Here is a 27300-nt window from a genome sequence, read left to right as displayed (position 1 = left end):
TCTCTCTCTCTCCCTCTCCAATCGGTTTCCCCTTGGCATGTGTTTTCTACGCTTTACCAAGTTGTCTCTGGGGTTCAGGGTGTTCCCCCCCCCCAATCTATATATCTCCAGTCCACTGGGAAGAACAGATCAACAGCATGTTGGGAATAGGACAGGGTGTAGATTCCTTAAAGGCAAAAGGACTGAGCACGATACCATCACAACACAATACAGTGTGCAGGTCCTCATTGCATCACATTTTAATGAACTGAGAAGAAATGCAAAGGACACTGGAGCAAAAACCTTTCCCAGCTTGGGGAGAAATTAGTTTCCAGCCCATGAGGCCGCTTATCTGAAGGACCTATTTCATGGTGGCGTCCCAGACGTAGGGAGGCCTGTTATTAGAGATGAGAAACAATGGATGCTAAACGGAGGAGATGTGCATGAGGGGCCAGGCTGGCAATGAGCAATGGTAGGCACAGGAGGCTGCAGGGAAAGGCGAGAGGTGGGCTATGAGAGAGAGTTGAGCTGTCCTTTTATAGCTGGGTGCCTCATAAAAGCATCATGAATCCGCCGCCCAAAATTGGATCTTGCCACATGTAACGTGGCTTGGGTTCATTTTGGGCGTAATACAACGCCAACCCCCCTTTGCCCAACGCAGCTGCTCCGAAATAGCTCAGACACTGCCACGGCTGGAATTGCCCACTTGCTTGGCATGTGGCGGGGCGACTTTCATAGGGAAGGGGGGGGGCTCAAATGTCAGGCATACATAGAACACACTCCAGGAGGGTTAGGTATCTGGTTACAGGCAGAAGCCACAAAAAGGAATCACAGATACATTGGAACTTGCGCAAGGGTGAAAGGCCATCCTAGTACTGAAATAAGGCTGCACTTATTAGTCACGAGGGCTCTGTCCCTGAATTTATTCCTCCTCATTTACTTAATGTTTCACTCAGGGTGGTATACAGGGCTGTCTCCCCCTACCCCATTTTATCCTCACAACTCTGTGAGGTAGGTGAGGGATGATGTTTGGCCTAAGGTCACCCAGTGAGTTCATGGCTGATGCAGGATTTGAACCTTGTCTCTCAGACCACATTTGCACCATACATTTAAAGCACTATTATATAACCACGTTAAACCGTCATGGCTTCCCCCACAAAAATGCTGGGAACTATAGTTTTTGTAAGGATGCTGAGAGTTGTTAGGAGACCTGTATTCCACTCACAGAGCTACAATTGTCAGAGTGGTTTCACAATGAATTCCTCTTCCCAGGGAACTCTGAAACTGTAGCTCTGTGGGGCGAAGAGGGGTCTCCTAACAACTCTTAGCACCCTTCACAAACTACAGTTCCCAGGATTCTTTGGGGGAAGCCATGACTGTGTAAGGTGGTATAATACTGCTTTAATTGTATGGTGCAGATATGGCCTGAGTCTGCTGCCCTAACCACTATGCCACACTGGTTGCCTACTTTTTATGTGGCCCTAGTGTGTTCTGGCTAAGAGCAGGGAAGGTTCAAATTTTACCTCAGCCTTGAAGTCATTAGGTGAGGTGGAGTGAGCTGCTTTTCTCTCAGCTCCTACATGCAATATGAGGGCAGTGATCTTGGCCTACCTGGCAGGGCTATTTAAAGGTTGTATGTGAAGCACTTTGAGCACTCGGATACTATATAAATGCTTAGCAGTGATATTAATTAGAATTAGAATTAGAATTAGAATTAGTGCAGTTGGCCCTACAAACTTTATTATACTTACTCTCACAACAAGAACCCTGTAGATCAGGTTTCTGTTAACCCCGTTTTGTGGTGAGGAATGAAAATACTTGGGTTGTAAATTTTTCCTCATCCTCCTCACCTTCTGCTTTGTGTAACATCTTGCCTGATGATGAGTTCTGGAGAAATTGAAACCTTGCTGCTATTTTGTGACATTTAGGGTGGTTCTGATAAACGTATTGCCCTACTGAGGATTGGGGAGATTTTTTTTCTTATGAACTGATCTTTGTTTTTTGAATTAATATCATTCCACTCTTCTTTCAGGAAACATAAGGCAATTCACATCGGACACCTAGGTCCCATCCAGGTTCTGACTAGTCCGAGACCTGCTTCACTTTAACAGCATAACAAAATCATGCAACCGGACGCCAGAGAATTCTTTGGGTCTAGACAGTACCAGGCCCAAGGCTGCAGAATGAATCGGTGGCATGGACAGGACTTGAATCCAGCTCTCTTACTCAAGGCAGCGAATAAGAAAAAGGGTGCCTTTCCCTCAGGACTGAGTAGCCGCAACAACTAGCCCTCATCTGTCAGGCAGTAAAGAGAAGGACATTTCCCCAAGTCAGAAAGTGTGGCTTCCAGACGCTGTTAGAACAGAAGCCCTGAGTAAGGAGCAGCAAATGCCTTATCTAATCTTCTGTCATAATGGACACCCTTTTAAAAATAAGAAATGACCCTTGAAATAAGAGACCATGGGTGTGTTTGGTCTTTACACTTCATCGCATGTGAATAAATGTTTTTACTATCATCTTCTTCTTCTTCTTCATCTTCCAGGGAGGCAGTTGGCTCAACCATGAGGTGAGGAAAGAAAGAAAGAAAGAAAGTCTGCTTTTGCCAGAGTAGCTGTCCAGCTGTCTCTCCCGTTACCCAGTGAAGGAGTTATATACAGCAGTGCACACCCCCTCCTTCACTTCCTGGGTGGAGCTGGTGCTGGGGAGAGGCAAAAAAAAAAAGCTTTAAAAACCTCCAAGCCCGCAGTCTGCAAGTCCCAACAGGAGTGGTGAAATTACAGCCTTTCCTGCAGAGGAAGACAGAAAGGCCAGCTGGCTCCAGGGTAGAAGTGGCAGTAGCGGCAGCAGCAACAAGCTTGATTGAATACAGCCGTCTTGGGATGCCCCAGTCGTGACACTGGATTTGGCCCAAGTCTCTACAGCCAGCCACATTCCAGAGAGGTCCGGGTACCTCTTGACTTTGGCAACCCTCGAGTTACTTGCTCTGCCAAGAAAGGATCCTTTGAATCAAGTAAAGAGACAGTGCCTTGATCTCCCCAGCGATGGGCATTCGGACTGCCATGGTCTGGCGCCAAGGGTGAATTTGGGCGCATCTGAATATTCAGGCATCCAGACACATGGGCAGCATCGGTGCCAGGCATGCTCTGCGAAGCATAAGGTGAGTCTCTGTCGCCTTTGAAAATTGGCAGCCAAGACTGTTGAGATAGTTCAAACAGCAAATTTCCAGGGGGAAATAGTCACTTTATACTTTGAGAGGCTGGATGGTCAATTGTGGCCCCAGCTTTCATAGGAAACAGCCTACTTTGTCAGATGCTAGAAGAGGTGGTTTGAGAAAGAACTGAGAAAACCGTCAAGAAACCCCAACTAAGGAGGGTGTTTTTGGTTTTGATTTTTGATTTTTGGCATTGAGCTAAGAGCAGAGGCGAAAAGGTGGGAGGAAAGTTTAAAGATGTTGGTTTCCAGAGGCTGTGACTGGCAGAGTGCTTCTCCGTTTGCAGCTGGGGGCCTTGGCATGCGGAGGGCCGTGGGCTGGCTCTTCTTCCTGCTCTTTGCCCTGGAGCATCTCTGCGCCACTTTTGCACTCTCTACTTGCAAGACCCTGGACATGGAAATGATGAAACGCAAGCGGATTGAAGCCATCCGGGGCCAGATCCTCAGCAAGCTCAAGCTGTCCAGCCCGCCTGAGGTGGAAGACCCTGATTCGCGGGTGTTGTCCGAAGAGATTGTGGCACTGTACAACAGCACCTTGGAGGTAATCCGAGAAATGACGGCTGAAGACCCAAAGGAGACCCCTCAAGAAGAGTACTATGCCAAAGAGGTGCACAGGTTCAATATGCTGCCAGCGAATCACGGTGAGACTAGAGCTGGGGGTGGGTGGAGTTAAAAGTGTTTGTGTGCAGGAGTGTGGTCAGTGATATTTAGTGGTTAGAGCAGTACAAGGAACTAGGCCAGGCTTAGCATTTGTATTGCACTGGCACTGGTCCTGCTGCTATTCCTCTAGGAGCAGCCTGGCATATAGAAATTAAGCAGGTGAAGATTTTCCCATTGTGGAAATAAAGCAAAGGGAAAATCCTCATCCCTTTGATTTCTCAGCATAAAGCCGTTGGGTAGAGGGGTAGGACCAATTTAAAAAGCTGGCAACTGACTCTTAGGTTAGGCATAACGTGTGACCTGCTGATAAACTTAGAGTACCTGTCAAGTATTTTGTTGCCCCCGGTACTGCAAAATCAGGTGAGGGAATTGCCAAGCACTTTGGCAGGCAGCTGTACATGGGCTGAACCTGACAGGCACCAGCGGGTGGGCTTGAGAGAATGACTTGGCCAAGGCTACCACTGCTGTTTCTCACGACTCCCAGGCCTCAGCTTTCTCATCTGTAAAATAATGATTATTGATCTTAAAAAGGGGTTATTTAAAGGATGAGAGACAAGGAATTATTTGTTACCTGCACTGAGATTTAGTGAGGAAATGGGATAGGATATACACCTAGAGTTTAAGCAAAACATTTTTAAAAACATTCCACATGTAAAATGGCCGTAAGAATGGGCAGAGAAAGTGAGGTGGAGAAGAGGTTTGGGAACAGTGATGGTGGAGGGTTAGCATGCTCCTAAAATGTCGATCCAAACTGGAGGTTGGAAAAGCAGGTTTAGATCAGCCCAGTAGGAGCTCCTCTCGTACCCCTTGTGGGTAGTGCTACTCTTGACCCTAAAACCTGGATGTTTATTTAATTCTTTGCAGACAAATTCAAAACTTCCCACCAACGCCTTGTCACAAATGGATTTTTTTAAAAAACGAAATGTATATGCCGCTTGATGTAATTAGAACCTCTAAGTGGTTTACAAAGCAAACAAACACTTCCACTAGGGTTGCCACCTCGTTCTTCTGGCCCAGCTCCCGTGCGGCATCCCAGTAGGCAGAAAGGTGAAGGTTTTCCTGACAAAGTGGTTAAAGTGATGGGGCAACCTTCCCCTATTAAATTTTCTGTGTGTCAGGATGTTTTAAAGACACTGGCGCAGGTCCAGTTACCGAGGGGGGTGCAAACCTAATGTGACAAGGAAGTTGCACAAAGGAAGTTCTCCCGCCAAGCCCCTTTGAAATAAAGGCATGCAGTGCAAGAGCAGAGGATCAATGGTTGCCAGTTCTGGGCATAGCTCCCCCGGCTGCCTTGTTACGGGGAAGCTGCCGCAGCTAGAACTTGGCATGACTTGCTCTCTTCGCTGCAACCACTGCATGCTGTCGTGACTGTGATGATGATTCCCACCCCCAAAAAATCCCTGGCCTGGGACAGGCAAAATCTGGGCAATTAGTCTGGGACAATGAGGCCTGGCAGAGTTGACTGCCTTTTCAGCTGACGGTATTGGCTCCCAGACAGAAAACAGTTTCACTGGTTGGAGCAGAGCAATCCTAGCAGACGAGTCACAGCTCAGTGGTAAAGCAAACATTTGACATGCAAAAGGCAGCTCAGGGGCATGATCAGCCCCCAGAGAAAGGACATTAGGAAGCAAGAGTTGGGAAAGACCCCGTCCCTGAGACCTTGGAGAGCAGCTACCAGTCTGGACCAATGGGTCTCAGTGATGTACTATTCTCAAGCAGCATATTTGTATGCAGATTTGTAGCCCTACCTTAGTTCCAGAAACTTGGGATGGAGGGTAGAGAGGAGAGCCAAGCTGCAGGGATTTGCTTTTAAGTGAACTAATCTCTGCATATGCTCAGAGGCTATCATTCAGCCATACTATACTTCCAGACTAGAGCCTTGGCATTTTGAAAATGGACACCAGAGTTGGACCCAATCAGCATTTGTCAGAGCAGGCTTAAGGCACTTAATGTGCATTAAGATTCATGCAGTTGTATCATGCCTCTTAGCTCCTGTTGTTGACTCCTAAGAGAGAAAGAGAGACCAAGAGAGAGAGATGTCCCCCTCCCATGTCCCCAGTCTTCCACTTCCTTTCTGTTTGCATGAGGATCCGGGCTGCAACATTTCAGTTGTCAGACCCGTGTACTGTAAAGTCAGGCACTCATGAAGAAAGCCTTCTGTTTTTGATGATTAGAGGATCTTTTTTTATTTTTTTAATGAAAAATCAGCTTTCCCCAGGGGGTGGAGTTGCAGGGAGAGTAAGAAAGGAGGTTGGTTGGTTGATCAGCTCTTACTATTTCCTGCAAAACCGCTGGGCTCAGCAACCCCTAATTCCAGGAAGCATTGCCACTTTTCCCTGAAGACGCTTGCTTGCCTGCCTGCATGTTGTAATTCACAGTCAAGGCCAACATTTGCGAATTCTATTTCAAATTCAAGCGGAAGTAATCTACTTTCACCTTTGGGTTGGTTGCTAACGTTTTTGTTCCTGAATGACTGTGGTCCTGTGAGCTTCTGACATACCCACACAAAGTTAACAGGAGGAAGATTTCCCCAATCACTGCACCTCCATGCCAGAAAAAGTTTTGCCTGCTCAGTTCCTGTATGTCAAACTGCTGTTAAAGGCATCGAAACGGGGCAGTACAAAAAAGTTGGCAGTCTGAGCATTTGGGCTATGGATGGAATGATGTCAGTTTTGGTTCTCTCTGTCTCATTTTTCTAATCTTAAACTTGGTTCTCCACATTTCTGCAGAAATTGCGATTTAAAAAAAATCTTGATGAAAATTCTTCTGCATTTTAGTACGTATTTCTCCTAATATACACATTTTGTATGCAGTTTTGACTAATGTACACATTTTTGCAAGCAATTTATCCTACTTAATGCAATTTTCACCAATATATTCATTTTGTGCATACTTTCCCTGATATATGCATTTTTGTAAACATTGTTTGGCTGGAAAATTGCACTGCAAAATTTGGATAAGTGCGAATCTTGAAGGATGGCAGTGTGTTGATTCTCATATTGTTTCGGATAGTGCGGATTTGATGAATTTGACTCTAAATGCAAACTGAATTGAATCTCTCCCTCATCCCTAATTTGGACCCAAGAAGGGCTCACTTTTAGCTATATCTGGCCCTCTGCAACCCTCGTTGGGAAAATCAAGCCTCCCATTTCTTTTCTTTCGACCTTCTTTAGTTGTTTGCTCCTGCTGTTGAAAAACCAGGCACCTAAACACCCCAACAGCCACCAGGAACTGGGTGGGTGGGTGGATAGGCAACCAGGAGATGAAAGATATATGCTTAAGAGAAATATAATGTGGGGAAGACTTTTGAATGGGATGCGCAGGCAGAAAAGGGGGTGGAGGGTCGGCACTAGGCCTGGAGAGGCCTGAATATGCAAAGATCCAGATCTAACTCACAGATCATCAGAGGATCCCACCCAGACTGCAGCCATCTCAAAGCTCATTTGGGGTGTAATTACCTGGCTGGGAGTGGCTGGCGAGCTGCCTAAATGGAACTACGGCCCGCAGGCAGGGGTGGGAGCTTGTACGTTTCGTGTAGTCTCTAGGAGATAAGGTGCCACATTAGATGGTGCCAACACATGCCGATCAGTTCAGCCAAGAAGACCTTTTTGGTCCTCCTGGCTGCATATGCACAATCCCCTTTACTTGGAATGAATCAGGCCAGGATAATTGCTACCTCTGCTGCCCTCTTCGCCATCTTGCCTGCTAAGATTCTTGGCGTCAGGCTGCTGTTAAAAGCACAGAAGCAAGGCCAGTTGGGTTTGTTTTGTTTTAAAAACTGGTGACTTTCTTCTTAACCCTTAGCACTCAAATAAGCATCCAGCCAAATCCACTTCAAGGCAAATTGTCAAGTTCTGTTGCTGGATTTACTGTCAGTTGGATGGAAGTGGAATCTAACAAGCGAGGCACAGAGACTGATGGTCTTTCTCATTTTATTTATTCCTGGTATCCTAAGCAGAGGAATATTACTGCTGTATGTGGAGATTCATGTCTAATAGCTGTTGATAGACTTAGCCTCTTGAAGAAGGCTCCTGTATCTTTTAGACTTTTCGCACATAAGCTTTTTTTATTGTCATTCTGCTTTCCTTTATGCAAACCTTAAAAGTACAGGAGCCTTTTCAGGACTGAGAGTAGCAACTCCAGTTCAATTTGGTTTATTACAGCATGCAGTATTTTAAACCAGAGATGGGGAAGCTGTGGCTCTCCAGATGCTGCTGGACTCCAACTTCCAATCAGCCCCAGCCAGTATGGCCAGTGGTCAGGAACGATGGGAGCTGTAGTCTAACAATACCTGGAAGATGACATTTCCCCCACCCTTGCAACAGAGGCTTAAAAATTATGCACCATGTGGAGAAACTGGACAGAGAGATCTTTTTTTTTTCTCCCTCCCTCATAATTCTAAGAACTTGGGTTCACCCAGTGAAATGAATTGGCAATAGATTCAGGATAGGCAAAAGAAAGGAGTTCTTCGCACAACACACGATTCAATGTGTGGTGCTGGCCACCTAATGGAAGATATGTGTCTCAGTGGAACTATATAGAACCTCCAGGTTTAGATGCAGTATACCTCTGAATGTCAGATACTGGGGGAAGGGCTGTTATTTGCGTGTCCTGATTATGGGCTTCTGGGAAACATCTGGCTGTTCGCTTGTAGAACCAAGAAGCTGGACTAGATTGGTCTGATCCAGTATGGCAGGTCTTACCTTCTTATGTAGTTGCTAACCAAGGGCATCTAGCATTTTGGAAAAACTGGCCTTGTGCTGTGGCCCTCACATGATGGCTGGTGTAGGCTCTGAGAGCTTGTAAATTTCCCACTTGAAGACTACATTTGTTAGAAATTTTTTGTTTCTTTATTTTATATTTCTAGCCCGTCTTTCAATGGACAGATACTGGAACAGAGCCCTGCTTAACTCTGCTAAGCCCTGGTCCCCAACAAGGGTTAAGAACTCCAGCTGCATGTCACCAATCAGGTCATCTGCAGGGAATCATGCATGTCATATAATGTCATGCACATTTCAGGGGCAGGGAATCTGTGGCCCTCCAGATGTTGGACTACAACTCCCTTCATCTCTGACTACTGGGCATGCTGGTTGGGGCTAATGGGAGTAGGAGTCCAACAAGATCTGGAGGGCCACAGGTTCCCACTGACTACATCTGCCTATGGAAACAGATGCCACTCCCACCATGCCCTTCTTGTGCTCTTCGGTTGTCATCTGGCAGTCCAGGTGCTTGGATGCTGTCCATTGCTGACCCCTATGTTAGAGGTATCACTGGCTGTGAGCACAGCCCCCCCCCCCAAAAGCCTGAAGCACTAATATAATAATAAAGAAGAATGCTTTGGCACATGCACAGGATGTCTTTACATCATCACAGAGTAGCCCCAAGCAGCCCCTTTCACATCTGGGATTGGGGGAAAGGCTTGGTTTCTGCCAAAACATGAGGGCAGGTAGTGATAGAAAGGACAACACAAGGCATAGGAGGGGGGTAACAACCCACAAATAGCTGCTGTGTGACTTCCCTGTTTCTACAGAAGTTAAGCTACCCACGTTTCCCCAGCGTGACAGTCAGATTGCATGAAATGGTTAAGCAGGGCCAGGCTGTCCCGCCCCCGACCTTTTCCCATGGAAAGAAGGCCCCCCTAACCAACTTCTGCTTGTGGTCCTGGCTTGCTGCCTTTTGTGGCCTGTTTCTTTCCTAGCCCTGCTGATTCATGCCCTCTAACAGCAGCTTGACACTAGTCCTGTGCTGAAAAAAATTCTCCTGCTTCCCCCCCCAACTATCCTCCATCGATGAATGAGAAAATAAACTGCATTTGAAAATTATCAAAGGCAAGAGAAAATTTCACTGACATTCCCATGAGTATGGTGCAGGGTTTTTGATAAAGGTACCTTACTCTTCAGGTGGCTGAGAGGGGGGTTGTGGGTGTCCTTTTCATTCATTCATTCAGCAGATCATATGGCCAGTGGTATGCACTCTTCAGCCTTTCTGAGTGCCTGTGCTTAAGTCAAAGTCCAGGGGGAGACATTATGGAGTACCTCCTTCCATGGGGCTTTTTCAGGGCAGGCAGGGCAGGCAGCTGGGGAGGTTGCAGAACGCTGGACACTAGAGAGAAAAAGCGCAAATGCCACCCTCTGCCACCTTGCAAGGATAAAATAGCCTCAAAATCTCACACTGACCAAAATTCTAAAGGAATTTTATAGAAAGTGTTCTGAGAAGGAGGCAGAAAGATCTTGTTGAGAAATGAAGCTTTCGAGGAACTGGGGACAGATTTCAGCACAGGACTACTTGACACTACGGGTGGGGAAGAAGTTTGATTCTGTTCACAGTTAATGACGGAACATCCCCAGCTCGCAGTTTCTGAAAGAATAAAAGGACCTAAATGCAGCCATCCTTTGAAATACTCCGTTTTCTGAATGTTGCAGCACAGCTCTCCATCAGCCAAGGACTTTATACAAAAATGCATATATTGAGGTAAAGTGTGCATCAAAATGCACATATTAGTGAAAATAACATACAAAAATGCATTATATTAGAGACCGTTGCTTTGCAAAAATGCGTATATTGGGCAAAATTGCATACAAATGCATATATTAGGAGAAATTAACACTATAAAATACTGATGAATTTTCATGAGGACCTAAAAAAAAAATCTCAAGCTGATGTGGAAATGTGAAGAACTGAACTTAATACTGGAAAAATGAGAAATTGAGAGAAACGAAAATTGATGGAGAAATTGAATGAAGCCCTACTTGACACATAGATGAGTTTAAAGAAGGGAAGCTTTCATAGGCCTGGAGATGCAGCATTGGGGCAAAAAAGCCTCTCAACTGTTTCATTGGTGTGGGCCTATTTTCTTCTTTTTCAAAGCAGTTTGAGGGGTGGTTGTTAGGCAAACACAAACTGTTCCTTTTGCCTCCCCTTTAATCCAGTATGTATTTACTATCTTACCCTTCTGCTCAAAGGAGCCTAGGGCAGCAGTGACACAGCTAATCAGGATACAACTACTACCTCCAATTTACAGGGAGGCCAAAGGCATTTGCTGGTATGGGAGAAAGCAGTCTAGAAACCCCATTTAAGGCTTTATAGCCTATCCCCATTTTACAGCTGAGGGAAACTGAGGTCGACAGTTAGGCACTGTGTTCCACTCTCAAGGTCACAAGGACAGTAGATAGAAACTGATCATCCCCTTATCTCTGGAGATGTAACACTGGAAAGACCCAAAATAGCTTGGGAATTTCCTTAGGCAGATAAGCAGGGGCTGTTCAATGGAGACATCCTTATCTCTGTCTTTGCAGCTGTAAAACATAAATCCTCCATTTACAAGATACTGCAGCCTCCTTCCACAAGAGTCATGTGGAAACAAAACGGTGACCGCAGCAAACTTTGAAGAAGGGAAGTGGAAGATTGTGAGGCAGAACTCTTTGAGTTATCTTCTTAGTACAGGCAGAGGATCAGTGCCTAGACTCAGAAGTTATGGGGTGAATAGTTTCCAGAGGGGTGCCCCATATTAGTCTCAAGTCCCCAAAAGAACAAAGAGTCTTGGAGCACCTTAAAGACTATCAAACGTATTATGACATAAGCTTTTGTGAGACTCAAACTCACTTCATCAGATATATGAAACGAAATCTTAGCTAGAAGGGAGAATTCTACCTTGTGGTTTTTCCCATTACATTGTTGCAAGAACACCTGCACTTGGCTGCCTTTCTCTTCTCCTAAAGATACAGGATCAATCTCAGGCCATGAACCTGGCAACCCTAGTGGGTACATAAAGGAGAAAACTGTGAGGTGGGAGTTGAATGGCAATGAGATGGAAAAATTACAGTCAACTTTGCATCCCGTAGGGCTTCTGTGCTGTTACCAACTGCATTGCAGAGGAGAATTCAATAGATGATGGGGTGCTTTTTTGCAGCATGATGATCCAGCAATGGGGGACACTTCCACCTGCTGAATTTTTGCTTGTCGCTAAACTATTAAAGGTGTAAGAGCCTTTTCCAAACAAAAGAAGGAGAAAAAGGCTGGCAAAACCTTAGAGATAAACAATATCCAAGTCCTTGGAGGGGACTCAGGGGAGTAAGGTTTAGGTCTATGATAGGGATAGCCGTTTCTGTCAATTTCAGTTCTCTCAGTTTCTAATTTTTCCAATCTGAAATTCAGTTCTCCACATTTCAGCAGCAATTTGTGATTTTTTTAAAAAAATCCTCATGAAAATTCTTCAGCATTTTAGTGTAGATTTATCCTAATAAACACATTTTTGTATGCAATTTTGACTGATGTACACATTTTTGCAAGGCATTTTTCCTAATATAATGCATTTTGTATGTTATTTTCACTAATATATTCATTTCTTCTAATATATACATTAGAGGAAATGAATATATTGCCTCTAACTACATTGTAAAATTCAAATAGGTGCAAATTTTGAAGGATGACAGTGTTTCAGCTCTCATATTGTGTCAGAAAGCGCCAATTTGATAGATTTGGCTTTAAATGCGAGAGAATCAAATTCTCCCCCCTATGAGTTTGTAAAGAACTAGGGCTGCTTTTCATTCTCAGCTATAGGGTTGCCAGCTTTTTCTTCTTCTTTTTACCATCTCCTGCTCTTGTACCTTACAGAGTAACTTGATTTGCAGACAAACTGTAGCAGGTAGCAATATTTATCTGCACACACCCAGTGAAAAGTTTCCGCTACTGATTTCTGCAGATCACATTGCTGCTAGTCTGCCACTAAGCCAGATTTTTTTCTGGTCAATTGGCAACCCAACAGTTCTTTGCTGCCTAGTGACACAAGTTCTCAATTGCATGTTTAATGTTCTGTAATCTGCTTGGACTCAGAGATCTTATTTGATCAGAAGGTAGCAGAGAAATGTAATGGGATTGAAGCAGAGAAGACTGTTGTCTTTATTTTATCGGCCCACCCCCTCTGCCTTTGTTGTTGATGATGATAATAATGAAATTTAATTTTCCCCCACTAATAAACAACAAATTAACATGAAATCAGATTTTAAAAATGAAATAAAACAGCATACTAACATGCAGAAATTAAGCACATGAAACTTTTCCTTCCAGTTTTATACTTCTATGGCCAGGAAAATCTTAACATTTCTATTTGCTAAATTAACTAAATTTCTGCTTGCCAGCCTGCCATTAAAGACATAGGGAAGAGGTGTCAGCCCTAGAATCATGAGAAGTGGTGGGCCAGGGAAAAGTTTCCCAAAAACCTTTAGAAAAACAAGAATTTCTGCTTGTCATGCAGCTATCAAATTTCTCTCCTTCCCCTAGCTTGCTTGCTCTCAGAACTCCATGTTTGCTTCATGCAAAATGGGCATACCCTGTTCTCCTCTGTCAAACATTGGACGCTACATCATTTAAGAAGACAACATTATGAGGAAGAAAAAAAAACTGTTCCATTAACATTGTGGCCTTCATCCAGGAGAGGAGAATGTCCAGGGCAGCTGATTTGACCATGATGTATGTGGGGTGAGATGGGATGAGGAACTGTAGTCAAAGCCCCTTTGATCCTACAAGGAAGAGAAGCTTAAAAATAGACTCTTCCTGTACCATAAATAGATGCTGTGTGACAGTGTTAGACGGTTACAAAGATGGTGCTTAGTTCTGGGGTGTGTCTCTGACTGGTGGGCTGCGTCAGCTAGCGTTCTGAGAGAAAGCAAGCTCGCATGGTGCAGTGGTTAGAGTGCTGGAGCCAGGGAGACCTGATTCAAATCCTTGTTCAGACATGAAACTAGATGGCCAAGTTGTTCTCTTTTTCTGTAACGTACCTTACAGGGTTGCTGTGAGAGGGGAAGAAGTGGGAGGACCCCCTGAATGCCAGCCTTGCTTGCTCTAGCAAAAAGTGGAGGATGGGTGAAGGGAAAGTTAGTGGTTTGTGGGAGAAAAGTTTGGGAGGGGCTCAAGGAAATTCAAAATCCCACCTTGCATTCTTTCCCCCTGCCTTTCAACTTTGAAACTGAAGTCCTATACACACCAACATGGGATAAAGTCCCAGGACTTACTCAGCAGGGCTTACTTCTGACTAAAGATGCAGCGGATCGGACTCCAGCAAGATCACAATGTCGCAATGTAGCAATCTTGCCCACCCTCAGTCCCAGGATCTGTAAAACGGCATAAGAGTAACACAGCAAGCTCAGAAAGTTTGCAAAGTTGCATTTGACACAGCAACATACAGCTAGCCATTCCTGCGTCCGGGGATGAAAGCAGAAGCAATGGGAGTAAGGCAGCCTTGGCTGACCTGGTGCCCTCTAGATGTCTTGGTCTACAGCTCACAAGGTTGGGGCTGATGAGAGTTGTAGTCCAAAACATCTGGAGAGTGGCAGGTTGGTGAAGGCTGGCATAGGGTTTAAAATTTGAAATTATTCTGTAAGCAAGTTTCCAACGCTCCTGGGTGCTGTTTGGCTGTTGTTTCTCTTATTGATTTTGGCTTTAGGATGCATGCAGAAACCTGGGAATCATCCAAGCATTCCTTGCTGGCAGAGTTGAAAACATTTGCATTTGAGATTGACAATCACAATTAATTGACTCAACTTATACTTCCGAAATTTGACCTGCCGGAGGGTACAGAATTCTGCCAGAAAACCCATGCTAGGGCTTGGCATAGCTATAGATGAGAGAAGAGGATGGTAGGGGCTGGAGGATAGGGGCATCAACTAGCCCTTGCTCTTATACTTTTTAACTGCAGCTTGATTTGCAGGTGTTGGAAGGTATGAAAAGCTTTTCCCTGCTGATTTCTGCACATTAAGCAGCTTCTAAGAGGGACACAGGGGTAGGCCAATCTTGGTGTGTATGTGTTTTTGGCAACAATGTGCTAGCTGGGCTAGGCCTGAGAAGTACCAGTGGAACAGGCAGGGAAGCCCAAAACAATGCGAAGAGGGAGCACTAACAGCACACAGAAGTGGGAGGCATTGCAAATCAATGCAACCCAGCAAAAAACTAAAAATGCCTCTGATTTTCGAATATGGGTAAGATTACACTTCCAATAGAAGGAATTGGAAATCAAGCAGCAGAGTCTTGAGATGAGAAAATGAACTGTGCCACTTCCAGCTCTGTGTGTGTGTGTGTCAGGGGAACAGAGCAGGAGTTGTCATTTTTCATTGCTCTTTATACATAAACACACACTTACATCAAGAAGAAAACTAGCATAGCAGGCTGGGCTACAAAGTTTTTGAATGCTAGCTTCTTTTCTTTATTGTACTTGCAGGAAGTTTTTTGTTTAATGTGGGAGTGTTCAAAAATGGTTTCAGTCAGAGCAAATGCCAAAGTATATGTTTTTTAAAACCCTAAAGCAGTACTAATAGTCATATCCAGAAATATCACACAGACATAAGTTGAACTGATGACAAAGAAACATTTCCCCACAGAAATGTGGATGCAGCATGATCCGGGGCGTGTTTACTCTGAAGCAGAGATAGGGGAGAAAGTCTATTAAGTTCACATTAAAGGTGAACTTACCAAATTTTCACTTTCCAAAACAATATGCAAATCAAAGCTCGGTCATTCTACAAAATTTGCACTTCTCTGAATTTTGCAATGCAGTTCTTAGCCAAGTAATGTGTACAAAAAATCACATATTAAGATAAAGTGTGCACATAAATGTATATATTAGTGAACATACAAAATGTATTATTCTAGGGAAAATCACTGCAAAAATGTGGATATTAGGCAAATTGCATACAAAAATGTGTATGTTAGGAGTTCACACAAAAATTCTAATGAATTTTCATGCAGACTTTAAAAAAAATTCACAAACTCATGGAAACCAGGGAAACTGAAGATTGGAAAAAGGAGAAATGTGAGAGAAACAGAAATTGAGAAATTTGCCCATCCCTACTCTGAAGTAAATCCTGTTGTCTTCAATGGGGCTTCCTCTCTAATAAGTGTGTTACGATGGCAGAATCCAGCAGCTTTGTGACCCTTCAAAGCTCACAAGGAGCCTGAAGGTTTGTCTTCCATTCCCATGCTCAGTTTTGATTTTTGTTCCAGTTGAAAATTCCCAGTGTTCAAGTGATTTACAGCTGAACTCTTGCAAGGTCTTTAATTAGCTTGCAGAGGAGTGGAGGTGTTGTCCAGCGTTCTTGCAAAGCCTATATTCTCTTGACAACTTCAAAAGGAGAAATACATCATTTGATCATGTTTGAAATGGAACCAGCATGCAGAAACATGAGCAACTAAGACCTTCTCCTTGCTTCCTATAATTTCTCTGTACAGAAAGCTATGGGGAGCGGTACAAGAAGACAGACTACTCAGTCTTCTTTGGGTTCAACATATCACAGATCCGGATCACCCTCCACAAGCCTGACCTGCTGTACCGCGCTGAGCTGAGGATGCGTGCCTCTGGCCAGAAACAGCGCTTGGAGCTTTACCAGGTGCAGTGGGAAAAGCTGGTGCAAAGGGAGGTGGAATGCAGGTGGAGTCTGATGTGGTATGGAAAGGACAGGTTAGGAGGGGCTTGCGTGGTACCAGGTTCCTAAAATAAATGTTACTGGGGTTCCAGCATGCCTACAAATTCTACCTTCTTGCCTGGAAACCCTTCAGTCTAATGCCAGATGGGTTGGAGATATTTATGATTATTTGTTGGTGAAAGGAGGAGAACAGTCTGCGTATGCTCAGAGGCACCCAGGGCCAATCTCTGATTTTGAAGATAGGTTCTGTAGATTGTTTCTAATGACCTTTGGTTCATGTTAACCCCCCTGAAGGGAGTCTGTATAGTGTTGTAGGCATTCTACAGCTGGGAGGAGATGACATTTCTGATTTTGAAACCAGGGCCTGTTTTAAATCCAGTTCTTCGTATGGACTGTGCAAAATGAAGGCATATTTATACAAATTAAATTTATTTATCAAAAAAACACATTTGCTTATATTAATCTGAACTGGAGAATTTTTGGTATTTGGATGGCAAGGATCAAAGTGCTGTGGGGGAGAGATGCTTAGAGAGGGAACTGGAGGCCAGAGAAGAGGAATGGGGGAGACACAGAATTTGGGGGCATAGCATTTCTGCTTCCTCATTCCTGTAGATCTTCTGCAGACATTGCCTGTTTTCCAATTCAGCCCTGAGAGCTAGAAACTTTTTAAAAAAAATTAAGCATGAAATTGGGATGTGAGGTACAGTGGCACATTCGGTCAAAACACGAACAGCTCTGGGTATGTGTAAGATATGGAGGGACTCAGTTTCCTTCCACTTATCCCTTCCGTTACTCTTCAGGAACAGCAGCACTCTATCATCAATACCTCCTCCTGGTACTACCTGGATGGGCGCATGGTAACATTGAAGAGCGAGAAGGAGTGGCTTTCATTTGACGTCACCTCTGTCCTCCGGGAGTGGCTCGCAAGTAGAGGTAAGCAGTGGTGGCTGATGCCCATTGGGACAGGCGGGGCAGAAAGCAGGAAAGCCAAGGGGAGGTGGAGCCAGAATCACTGACAGGCAGAGTCAAGATCCAATGAGAGGTGGAGCCAATGGATACAAGTTTTGTCCCCATCCTCCTCCTCCTCTTCCCTGCTGCGCTCTACAAGGGAAACACTGTGAATGAGGAGGAGGAAGCTGCCAGGCAGGTGGCGGCTGGCTGAGGGCAGACTGATGTTGGTGAGGCAGTGCCCCACTTGCCCTAGTGAAGCAGCCAAATGTGTGGGCATGTGGGGTGGGGTCCCACAGTTCATGCCAGCTGGAAAGAGCCATTTATTCCTGGGACTTCAGTGGTCTGTGCAGAGCGAGGGTGGCAGAATGAATGACTTAATTCACCTTGATATTTTATGAGAAGGAGGTATATAAATACTTTTACAAATAAATAAATAAATAAAATTTCTGCACTACAGTTACCCAACGTGTTGTAGGCGGAATGGAGTGCACGGCAGAATAGCACCGAGACTGTCCTGTGTAACATTTGACTTGCAGTATCCGACTACAGATTTGTTTTGTTTGGCCTCCTGTTTTCACCAGTGTCCTGTCTGATGCTTCTAGAAAGGCCACAGTCAGGCTATCACCATGATGCTGAGTATGGTTTGCCTCTAGCAACTAGTATTCAGAGGTAGACTACATTTGTACATGGAGGCTTTATACAAACATTGGCCTGGTTTTGCACATAAGGCTAAGTCATTTTTTTTTTAGCTGAAGCGTGGTTTGTTTGAACATCTGAACCCAGCCCAGCAGACTACTCGTGGTTTGTTTTCTGCCATGAAACCACAATATAAACCCATGGCTTGTTGTTGGTTTATGAAGTGGGGCTTGTTTAAACTATGATTCAGTGTGTACAAACCCAAGAGCCTTGCTTAACCATGGTTTGTTTGGCCATCAACCCCAAACACTCCCTAAGCTACAGAAGCATGAGGCAAGAGTGACTAGAAAAGAAACCAAGTTTTGACAAACAAACCTTGCCTTGCTTGCTCATCTGTGGGATGATTTATGATTTGTTGAGCAAACCATGGCTAAAACAAACCATGGATTAGTATTCTGCACAAACACAGCCACTGACAGAACTCTCCTTCTCCATTCATTTGTCTAATCTCCTTTTAAAAACCATCTAAATTGGTGGCCGTGACTATGTCTCTATGTGACAGTAAAACTCCATTAACAAATTACTTCTTGTACGGAGAAGTTTTTTCTTGGTACTGTTATTGGTCTGTTCTGAACCTACTGCTAACCGTTCCTTGGGTGAACCTAGATTCTAGTATTATGACAGAAGGATAAAAAAAAAATTCACGCCTTTCACAAATCTGTCATGCCCTCGTCTTAGGGGGCTTTTTTCTAAACTAAAAAGCCTCCCAGTTGCTTTAGCCATCTCTCCTACTGAGCCTTACTCCAAGCCTTCAGGATTATCTGCCTACAAATAAATATCATTACTCCCCAGGGTCGGCCCTGTCATTAGGCTGAGTGAGGTGGCTGCCTTGGGCAGCAGATGTGGGCAGGGGTCGGTGAGGTAATTGGAGGACAGAGCTGCCTGGCCCTGCAGCCCCTAAGCTAGTCTGCTACCCTCCGGTGTGGTGGAGAACACTGTCCCATGGCCAGTGTTGAAGTACGATTCCACTGCCAATCCGGGAGGCTTCTATATGTTGAAAGGGAGGGAACGGACTGCCATCTTGTCCTGCAGCCCACACAGCAAAAAATGTCTTGAGCCAGGCCTGTTTCCCTCACCTGAAGCGGTATGGTCAAAAAATGCTTTGCCATCTACTGAATGTAGAAATTGACCTCGAGAAGACTGCAGGTGAAGGACTGGATTTTTGTATATTTCTCCCACTTTTATTTTAAATCCTTGCATGTAGAAAACTAGCAAACTGGGGAAAAAGGTCTGGCGTATGTATTTGCTTCATGTAGGGAGCATTTGGGAGCATACCAAAATGTGATATACATTCACCCACTCACCCACCTCTGCAGTCTGAAGAACTACGGTCCAGAATGCTACCGTCTCAGCTTGCCACTTTATTTTGCATCATGGATCTACATGTGCCATGGGATGAGATACGAATGTGATGGTAGAATGTTCTGCATCACTTAAGACTGTGTGAGTGAGGCTGGGCTAGAACCCTTTTCTCTTAATGCACACCTTTTGTCCTTGTAGGGTCTTGAAAAGCAAACAAATAAATTAAAATCCCAAATTACTTATGCCTTGCAATGAGATTTTAATGGAGGTGAGCATTTAAAAGTCACATTCCCATCAGCACCAGCACCTGTAGGCCAGTCTGAAGCAGCACAGTCCACTCTGCCACTTGGTTCTTCTGTCATATCTATCGAATGATGGCTCTCCATGCTCATCCCAAGGAGCGCTCAAGCACTTGTTCCTTCAGGGGCTAGAAATGTAGGGCAACCTCTCCCTGCCTTGCCTTTGTGCCCAAGGAGGGAGAAAAAGAGGTGGAGAAGGCTGTGGAAAAAAACAATGCTACAATCTGCTGAGCTGGCACACCACGCCCTGGGCACACTGCCACTGGGTTTCAGAAGGAGCCAGATCAAAAGTGTGTGCGTGCGTCAGGCACTCTTGGCATGCACCACTCCTCGGCCACTTTCTTTGCACAGGTTGCCGGTGAAAGGAGAGGAAAGAAACAAAAAAAGGCAAGGATTATGATGCTGAAAGCACTTAATTTCTAAAATGAGAGGTGCCAGGGCTCAGATCTGCCCATCTGTCACCTGCTTTGATCTGAAACCCTTTTGCCCTAATGGTTGTGATAGTTATCAATTGCAGGATTGGGAAGGGAAAGGGTTGAGACATAACGGGGGCTCAGTACTTTAGGGAGAATGAAGAGAGAGCTGTCTGTGCATCCCTTACCACCTGGGTTCCTCCGATCTTTGCAGCTGGCATGACAGACGTGCCTGTCCACAAATCAAATGCTGGCTTAGCCATCAGTCTTGCCACGATGCATGGCTTTCCACCATTCTTTTTTTTTTTTTAAGTGCCACATAAACGTTTATGTTTTTGCAAATATGCTTATATTCATGGAGGATATCCATTCCTGGCTACTTTGTACAATGGCAATGTTCTGCCTCCACTGTTAGGAATAGTATGCCTCTGAATACCAGCTTCTGGGAATCACAAGTGGAGGTCCTGCTTGTGGGCTTCCTATTAGGGCATCTGAGTGGCTGTTGTGAGAACAGGATGCTGGTCTAGATCGGCCTTTGGGCCCAATCCAGCAGGGTCCTTATGTTCTTATCCGTTTATTTGCCACCTTCTTAAATTTGTTAAAAAGTGAAACCTTTTTTAAAGATGCAAACCTATGTAAAGATGGGGGGGGGTATGTGTGACAGCAAATCAACACTGTCCATAGCCAACTTCTGCTTCAGACTTGCTGAATCATTTTGCATGTACACGAGCTGAGCTCTGGAGAAGAAAGGTGTATTTAATGTGAACTTTGTCTTCACCTAGGATGTGTGTTGCTTTCACTAGGGGGTGTGCCTCTGGGGTTGTGGGTTCAAATCCCTCACTCAACCTGCTGGGGACTACAAGCGTGCCATAAAATCTACATTTTATACATTTCAGAGCCTCTGGGGAGATTCCGCCTTAGTGCCCACTGTTCGTGTGAAAGCGCTCTCAATAACCTGAAAGTGGAAATAGAAGGTAATCACTGAGGAATGCAAATGAGGGTTGGATTTGCCTGGGAAACCTGGAGTACATTTCCAGCTTGGGGAGACGGGCTTGTGCCCTCATTGGCAACAATTTTTTAATAAGGGCCAAACTTTGAATGGCAAAAGGGCCAGGGACATTAGGCTTCACCTTTTGACACACTTCTGGTAGGGCTCTTGTGCTACTTCCATTCATTTCAATAGGCCTTGCACATTACGTCCTCATATATTTGCCCCATCATGGCTCAGAGCCATCTGTTGTCCCCTGCTATTAATAGTGCCCTAATGAAAGGACCACCTGATTTAGCCTCACAATTATTATGATTGTTTTAATATTGCATTTTTCTCTTGTACATCCTCCAAGGCACTCAGCTTGGTCCTCTCCCCACTCCATTTTATCCTCACAACACTCCTGTGAGGTAAAACAGAGGGAGAGAGAGGTGAACTTCTCATTCTGCCTGAATGGAAACTGTGTGACCTTGGCCCCAGATCTTTCAACAATAGGCTCAATGACCTGCCTCTCCCTTGGCTGTCCCTCTAAAGTTGCTTACATACCATACACTTAAACACATTTAAAGCACATGACTTCCCCCCCCCCCAAGAATCCTGGGAATTATAGTTTGTTAAGTGTGCTGAGAATTGTAGTTCTGTGAGGAGTAAATTACTCCCAGGATTCTTTGGGGGAAATCGTGTGCTTTAAATGTATGGTGTGTATGCAGTCTGTGAGTGCAGCTGGTGTTACATCAGGGCCGCTATGTGTAAGCCATTTTCATGAGCCATAACTAAGTGAGCTTCTTTCACTCTCAGTTCATTTTCCCATTTTATAGGTTGCAAAAATAAGTCTGAGAACTAAAGGGTAGGTGACATGCCCAAGACCATCCCACAAGGATTTGAGTTAAGAGTTGTCAAAGCTTAAACCTGCTAGAGCAGGGGTAGAAAACCTAAGGCCCCAGGGTGGTGGAATGCGGCCCTCCAGGCCTCTCAATATGGCCCCCGGAACTCTTCCCAGGCTGTACCTCTCACCAGCGCTGCTTCACACCCCAGGTGCTTTCACCTGGCTGGAACATGCCCTTGAACTCTGACAATGCCTCTTGCTTATCTGGATGGAGGACAGGGAGGGCTGTGTGAGAGTGTATGTAGAAACTAGCCTACCGAACAAAGATAAAATTTACATTTGTTGCTTGACATTTACATTTATTAAAATTTACATTTGCCCACTTTTGCCTCTGGGGCCGCCCACCTTTGGAATATGGCCATGGAATGCAGCCTTTGAGCTGAAAAGGGTTTCCCCCATCTCTGTACTAGAGGCTTTTAGACTGGATGGGTCTGGTTAATTTCAGGCTATTGGGGATGTTGGGGGCTTGAACTAGGAACCTTGTAGTGTGAGCAGGGGTATAGGCATCTGGAGTATTTGAGGGGTGTGTGTCTTAGACCACTTACATTTTTGGGAGCAGAGTCCCAGCAGGGTTCCTATGTCTCCAGCATCCTACAAGTCAATCAGCATGAAAGGGGAGTGCGTTAGCCACTGAGAAGAGTCTTCTAAGATGCTTCCTTGTCCTTTCCTGCTGATTGGAGCCAATCAAAGTGAAAGGAGGTGTGTCAGCTGATTGGAGCCAATCAGATTATAAGGAGGTGTGTCAGCCACTGACAAGTCTCTACTTAGTAGCTAACACTCTCCCCTTTCATGCTGATTGGCTCTAGGCATGTCTGTTGTTGTGGGAGAAGGCTTTAACAAGGATCTCATTCTCAACCTGCAGCAAAAAAAGGGGGGAGGAGGCGTGGCTGTGGCTAACATGAAAGGACTCTGACCTTCTGAATTTGCCATTACATTATGGAGTGTGAGGTATAGCCCCATAAGTGACCATGTACTGTGGGTGCTCAGGCTTCAGCATGTGACATTGGCCACTGTGATTGGCAAACAGTCTGAAGCCACTGGACTGGTCAGGCCTGATATAAATACTAGGAGTCTGACCTGCTGCCTTTGCCTAGTCAGCAGAATGGGCCCTTTTCTGGCAACCCTCTAGGACTAGATCTGAGCATGGCCTCCCAGGGCCCTGTCAGAGGCTTCGTTCAGTCCCTGTCTGGCAACCCTCTCCTCTCTTGCTTGTCAACACCTGGCAAGCAGAGTCTTGGCGGATTCCGGCTTCAGGATGAGACTTGCCTCCTTCTGGGAATTGGGGCTAGAGAACTTCCTCATCCTCCTGACACACATACCTGCCGTGCCTTCTGCCCAGGGTGGGGTGAGCTGTGGTGTGTGGGTGGGTGCCATGCCAATTCCGGCGACACTTTATCATGCCATATCACATGATTCAACCTGATGTGAATCTCCTCTAGGGGGCAGCATGAAGCACAACCACGCACACACACTTACACACACACACACACACACACACACGTACATACATACAGAGCCCAGCACACACCCCAAATTTCATCAACTGAAAATAGGTCCCCATGATGTTAGAACACGTCTTCATAAGCTGGTCACAGACAGGCTGATTCCATGGTACGTCCACAGTATCTGGCACCCTCCTCTTAAGAACTTCAGAATGCTTCAGTTTCAAAGTGTATCTTTCCCTCCCACACTATGTTTTCAAACTTTCCCCCTTAACTAAAATTGCTCTGTGTCACACTTACACAGTTGAGTCATAAGAGTTACGAGTTCCCCTCTCTGAGGTGCCACATCCCTGTCCTTTGCCCATGTTTCTGATTGTGGATGTGCCCCTGATTGGAGGGAGGCAAGCTCAGAACTGTGGTGACTCAGAGAGGGATGCAGTGGGCACCCTCTTCATGAGATGGTTGCTCTTGTCTTGTAGGAGCCTCCAATTTATTTTGCATGGCACACAGTTTGAGAATTACTGCCCTCACTCTAGGAAAATTGAAGGTTAGCATTTCAATTGCCTTGGTCTGTGTGCCTGCCATACATCATGCTCCCCTATGTTCAGAATGTAATCATCATCATCTACCAAATCATGGAGAACAGAGCTGGAATGAACTGTGAGGTCACCTAATCTGATACCCTGCCACAAGCAGTGGCAGCTGGTAGCTCCATGTCAGTGGAGTAGTGGAATCCACTCCAGGTTTTAGTCTAAACTTTCAAGGTGCTGAAACAAATTGGACAACTCATTGAAAGATCAAACTAAAACCCGGGGTAGATTCCACTGACTGACTGACATGCAGCCACCAGCCGCCACTGGTCACACAGCAGGATTGTTGGACATCTCTCCTCCTAGACATTCACACCTGTCATCCCGCATGTTCCTGATCACAGTGGGCAACAGCACACACCCTACATAATGGTGCTGGCAGAGCAAACAGCTCTGGAGCAGCAAGCCAAGTGAATAGGCTAGTGCAGCCTTCACCAACCTGGTGCTCTCCAGATGTTTTGGACTGCCCCTGTATGTGAGGTCCAAGCATGGCATTTGATGATATGGAAGTACTGCCCTACCTTACAGGGTTGTTGTCAGGATTACTGAAATGTTATGTGTGAAGTACTTTATGTGGGGGGGGATGGGCAATTGGATTAGGTTAGTTTAAACTGCACCCTTTCTACAGAGGAATCCCTATCAGTTGTAAAGGTTTCTGTGGCATACAGTAGCGTAGTGGCAAATTCAGAAGTGCAGAGTTCCTTCCTGATAGTCACACCCACACCCACTCCCATCCTTTTTTCCCTGCTAAGTTGAGAATATGATCCTTGTTAATGCCTTCTCCCACAACAACAGACATCCTTAAGAGCCAATCAGCATGAGAAGTGTCTTCTCAGTGGCTGACTCACCTCTTTTCATGCTGATTGGCTCCAAGAAGACCCTTCTTTGTGGCTAGCATGCCCCCTTTCATGCTGATTAGCTCATAGGATGCTGGAGACATAGAAAGCCTTCTGGAACCCTCCTCCCAAAAAAGTAAAGGATCAAAGACCTTCCAGAGTCCCCAGATGACTACACCCCTGGGGGCATATGCACAGTTCATATATCAGGGCTGGGCATTGTCATTGTCATCACCATGTGTGAGCTGAGAGTGTGAGCACTACAGTGCACCCAACATTTACCTGGAGCTGGGCAGAGCAGGGGAGGAATGGTAGCAAGTGAGGAAGCTGACTTTCAGCAAGGTTTGGACTATGCAACTCCCAGCAGCCCCAGTCAGCACAAGGCTGGCTTCTGCAGGGACACACATCTCTCTATCCGCCATCCAAACAGGCAAGGCAAATTGTCACAGTCCAATAACACAATCCAATCTGACACAAGCACTTGAGGAGAACATGGAGCCAGGTCAGTAAGGGGTGTGGCCTTTGGGGAAAGACACTGCGCAGGAAGACCAGGAAGAGAATCCTGGAGGGGCCACATTTGGGTCAGGGCCTGAGGTTCCTCAACCCTCTTTCTTGGGGCAAGCCAATATATATATATACATATAATATATATTTTAACTATGCCCCCAAAGTGCACACAGTTCCATTGATTCAGGGGTTCCTTTTATGGCATGGCAAATGTGCCCAAATACACACAAAATATTTTGTGCATTATCACCTGAATAACTTCACAGTCAATGTTACTGGAGGGTATTTCCCTGCCTCCTTGATTTCCGTTGACTAGGGCAGGGGGTGTTGGTATCTGGTACTCAGAGAAGTGTTTTGTTTATTTATTTATAAAGCATCCGTACCACTGTTGTTTTTACTTTATGTATTTGTAAATACATACGCTGACTTGATGTGTTTTATGAATGGAAGTATATAAATCATTTTAAATAAAATAAGCCGAAACAATGCTGCTAATGCTTTTCCATTCATAGGCCTAAAAGAAAGGAGGGGTGACCAGCAACGAATCAGCGCGGCCAAACTGCAGCCTCCCTACCTCCTTGTGATGGCAATGCCCCCTGAGCGGGCAGAACACCTGCAAAATCACCGGCATAAGCGTGCGGCAGGCATGGACTACTGCAGCCAGTGAGTGACTTTTATTGATGAAGCTCCTTTGGCGAGCTTCTTGGACAATAAAATGGGATGTTTTAATTAATTGACGGATTAAGGCTTTTCTGCCCAGCACTTTGGCCCAAAAGACTCCCAGAGCAGTTTACAAAAATCATTAGTAAGAGAATCCCTGCCCTTAGGCCTACAATCTGAAAAGACACATTGTTATTTATTTATTTATTTATTTATTTATTACGTTTATAGCCCGCCTTTCCTCCAAGGAGCTCAAGGTGCCATACAAACATGGCCTTCCCCCTCCCCATTTTATCCTCTCAACAACTCTGTAAATTAGGTTAGGCTGAGAGGACTTAGTACTGGATTCCGACTCAATCCAACAGTCCACTGTCTTTTTGGACCGCCACTGATTTCTTGTGGGTCAGGGCTGTCATCCGCACCACTCAGACTTTTACGTTATTATCTTCACGATTGGCTGTCCTCTAAGTTGATGCATTCTTCACAGCTGTTTAGGTGATAACGATCGCCATTTACATACCTTAACCTCTCTCCAGTTTTCTTATTGTTTCATTAATTCTCAGAAATGGCTATTAACATTCATGTCACTTTCTTTTTTTTAGTCTTTCTGTTTTCTGATTCCTATGTTCCTTAAATAATTTTTAGGTTAAGTAATCGTTTCGGTCATTAATTATCAAATCACAGAAGAAAGTGTCGTTTTTTCAATCTACCAAATAACGTTTCAATGTAATGCAATTTTTTTTTCATTTTCATCTATGAAAGACTGTAAAATTTTCTTCTAAGTGGAAACAACATCACAGATACTGCACACAGCACAGCAGACCCTCTGTGTGGGTGTTCTGTGGAGGACCTTAAATAACACTTTGTTGCAGAATGTGCAGATTGCACTGGTGGGCGAGCAGACATCTCATCAAGGTTCGCAAGCAAAGCAGCGTCATTGTTTTACAACAAACCGTCTGTCAATTGCAGCAGTTTCTCTCCCTCACTGACTTATTTAGAAGAAATACATGAAAAAAACTGACTGCTTATCCTTACTTACTTACTTACTACTACTATACAAATTGGTCATGTCTGCCCATTATGCCAATTACGAAAATAATTACGTTTTGCTGCAATGCAGTGAAGGACACTACTTTTTGAAGGCAATAGGAGGGACTCGCTTCATTCACTAATCAGTACTCAGCATATTTGTTTGGGTTTCTCTTATAAGTTATATAAATAAGCCCGAGTGCTGCTCCCAGAGGGGGTATGACAATGTTTATTTGTATTGCAGAGCATGGTGCATCTGCCATTGGGGGATATGTGTGTATGTGTGAGAGAGAGACTGTGTCAGTTAAGTCACCTGTATTGTGAAATGAATGATACTTCCTCAACAAGGTGGTAGAGTGGATTGGAGAGAGAGACATAGCTTAGGTACATAAGGTTCACGTAAGGTTCACACAAGCAGTGTTAATGGCAATGCCATTAC

The 27300-nt window shown here is 44.9% G+C and overlaps 1 protein-coding gene across 2 annotated transcripts in view; it reads left to right on the top strand.

The window, feature by feature from the left end:
- The first annotated feature begins 2693 nt into the window (after positions 1 to 2693).
- Positions 2694 to 27300, top strand: part of TGFB1 (transforming growth factor beta 1) — a 29665-nt gene continuing 5058 nt past the window's right edge. Inside the window, exons 1-6 of one of the 2 annotated variants that reach the window (XM_061597445.1) lie at positions 2694 to 3136; positions 3477 to 3830; positions 16069 to 16226; positions 17063 to 17195; positions 20820 to 20897; positions 25685 to 25835. In XM_061597445.1, the coding sequence (XP_061453429.1) occupies positions 3491 to 3830; positions 16069 to 16226; positions 17063 to 17195; positions 20820 to 20897; positions 25685 to 25835 (860 nt within the window). In that variant the 5' untranslated portion in view covers positions 2694 to 3136; positions 3477 to 3490. Of the gene's footprint in view, positions 3831 to 16068; positions 16227 to 17062; positions 17196 to 20819; positions 20898 to 25684; positions 25836 to 27300 lie in introns of both variants that reach the window. The other variant, XM_061597444.1, reaches the window with a different exon arrangement.

The sequence above is a fragment of the Rhineura floridana genome, chromosome 15 (assembly GCF_030035675.1).
Source record: "Rhineura floridana isolate rRhiFlo1 chromosome 15, rRhiFlo1.hap2, whole genome shotgun sequence".
In the NCBI taxonomy this organism is placed as follows: Eukaryota; Metazoa; Chordata; class Lepidosauria; order Squamata; family Rhineuridae; genus Rhineura; species Rhineura floridana.
The sequence above is the reverse complement of the archived record's forward strand: the minus strand, read 5'-3'. Positions and strand labels throughout refer to the sequence as shown.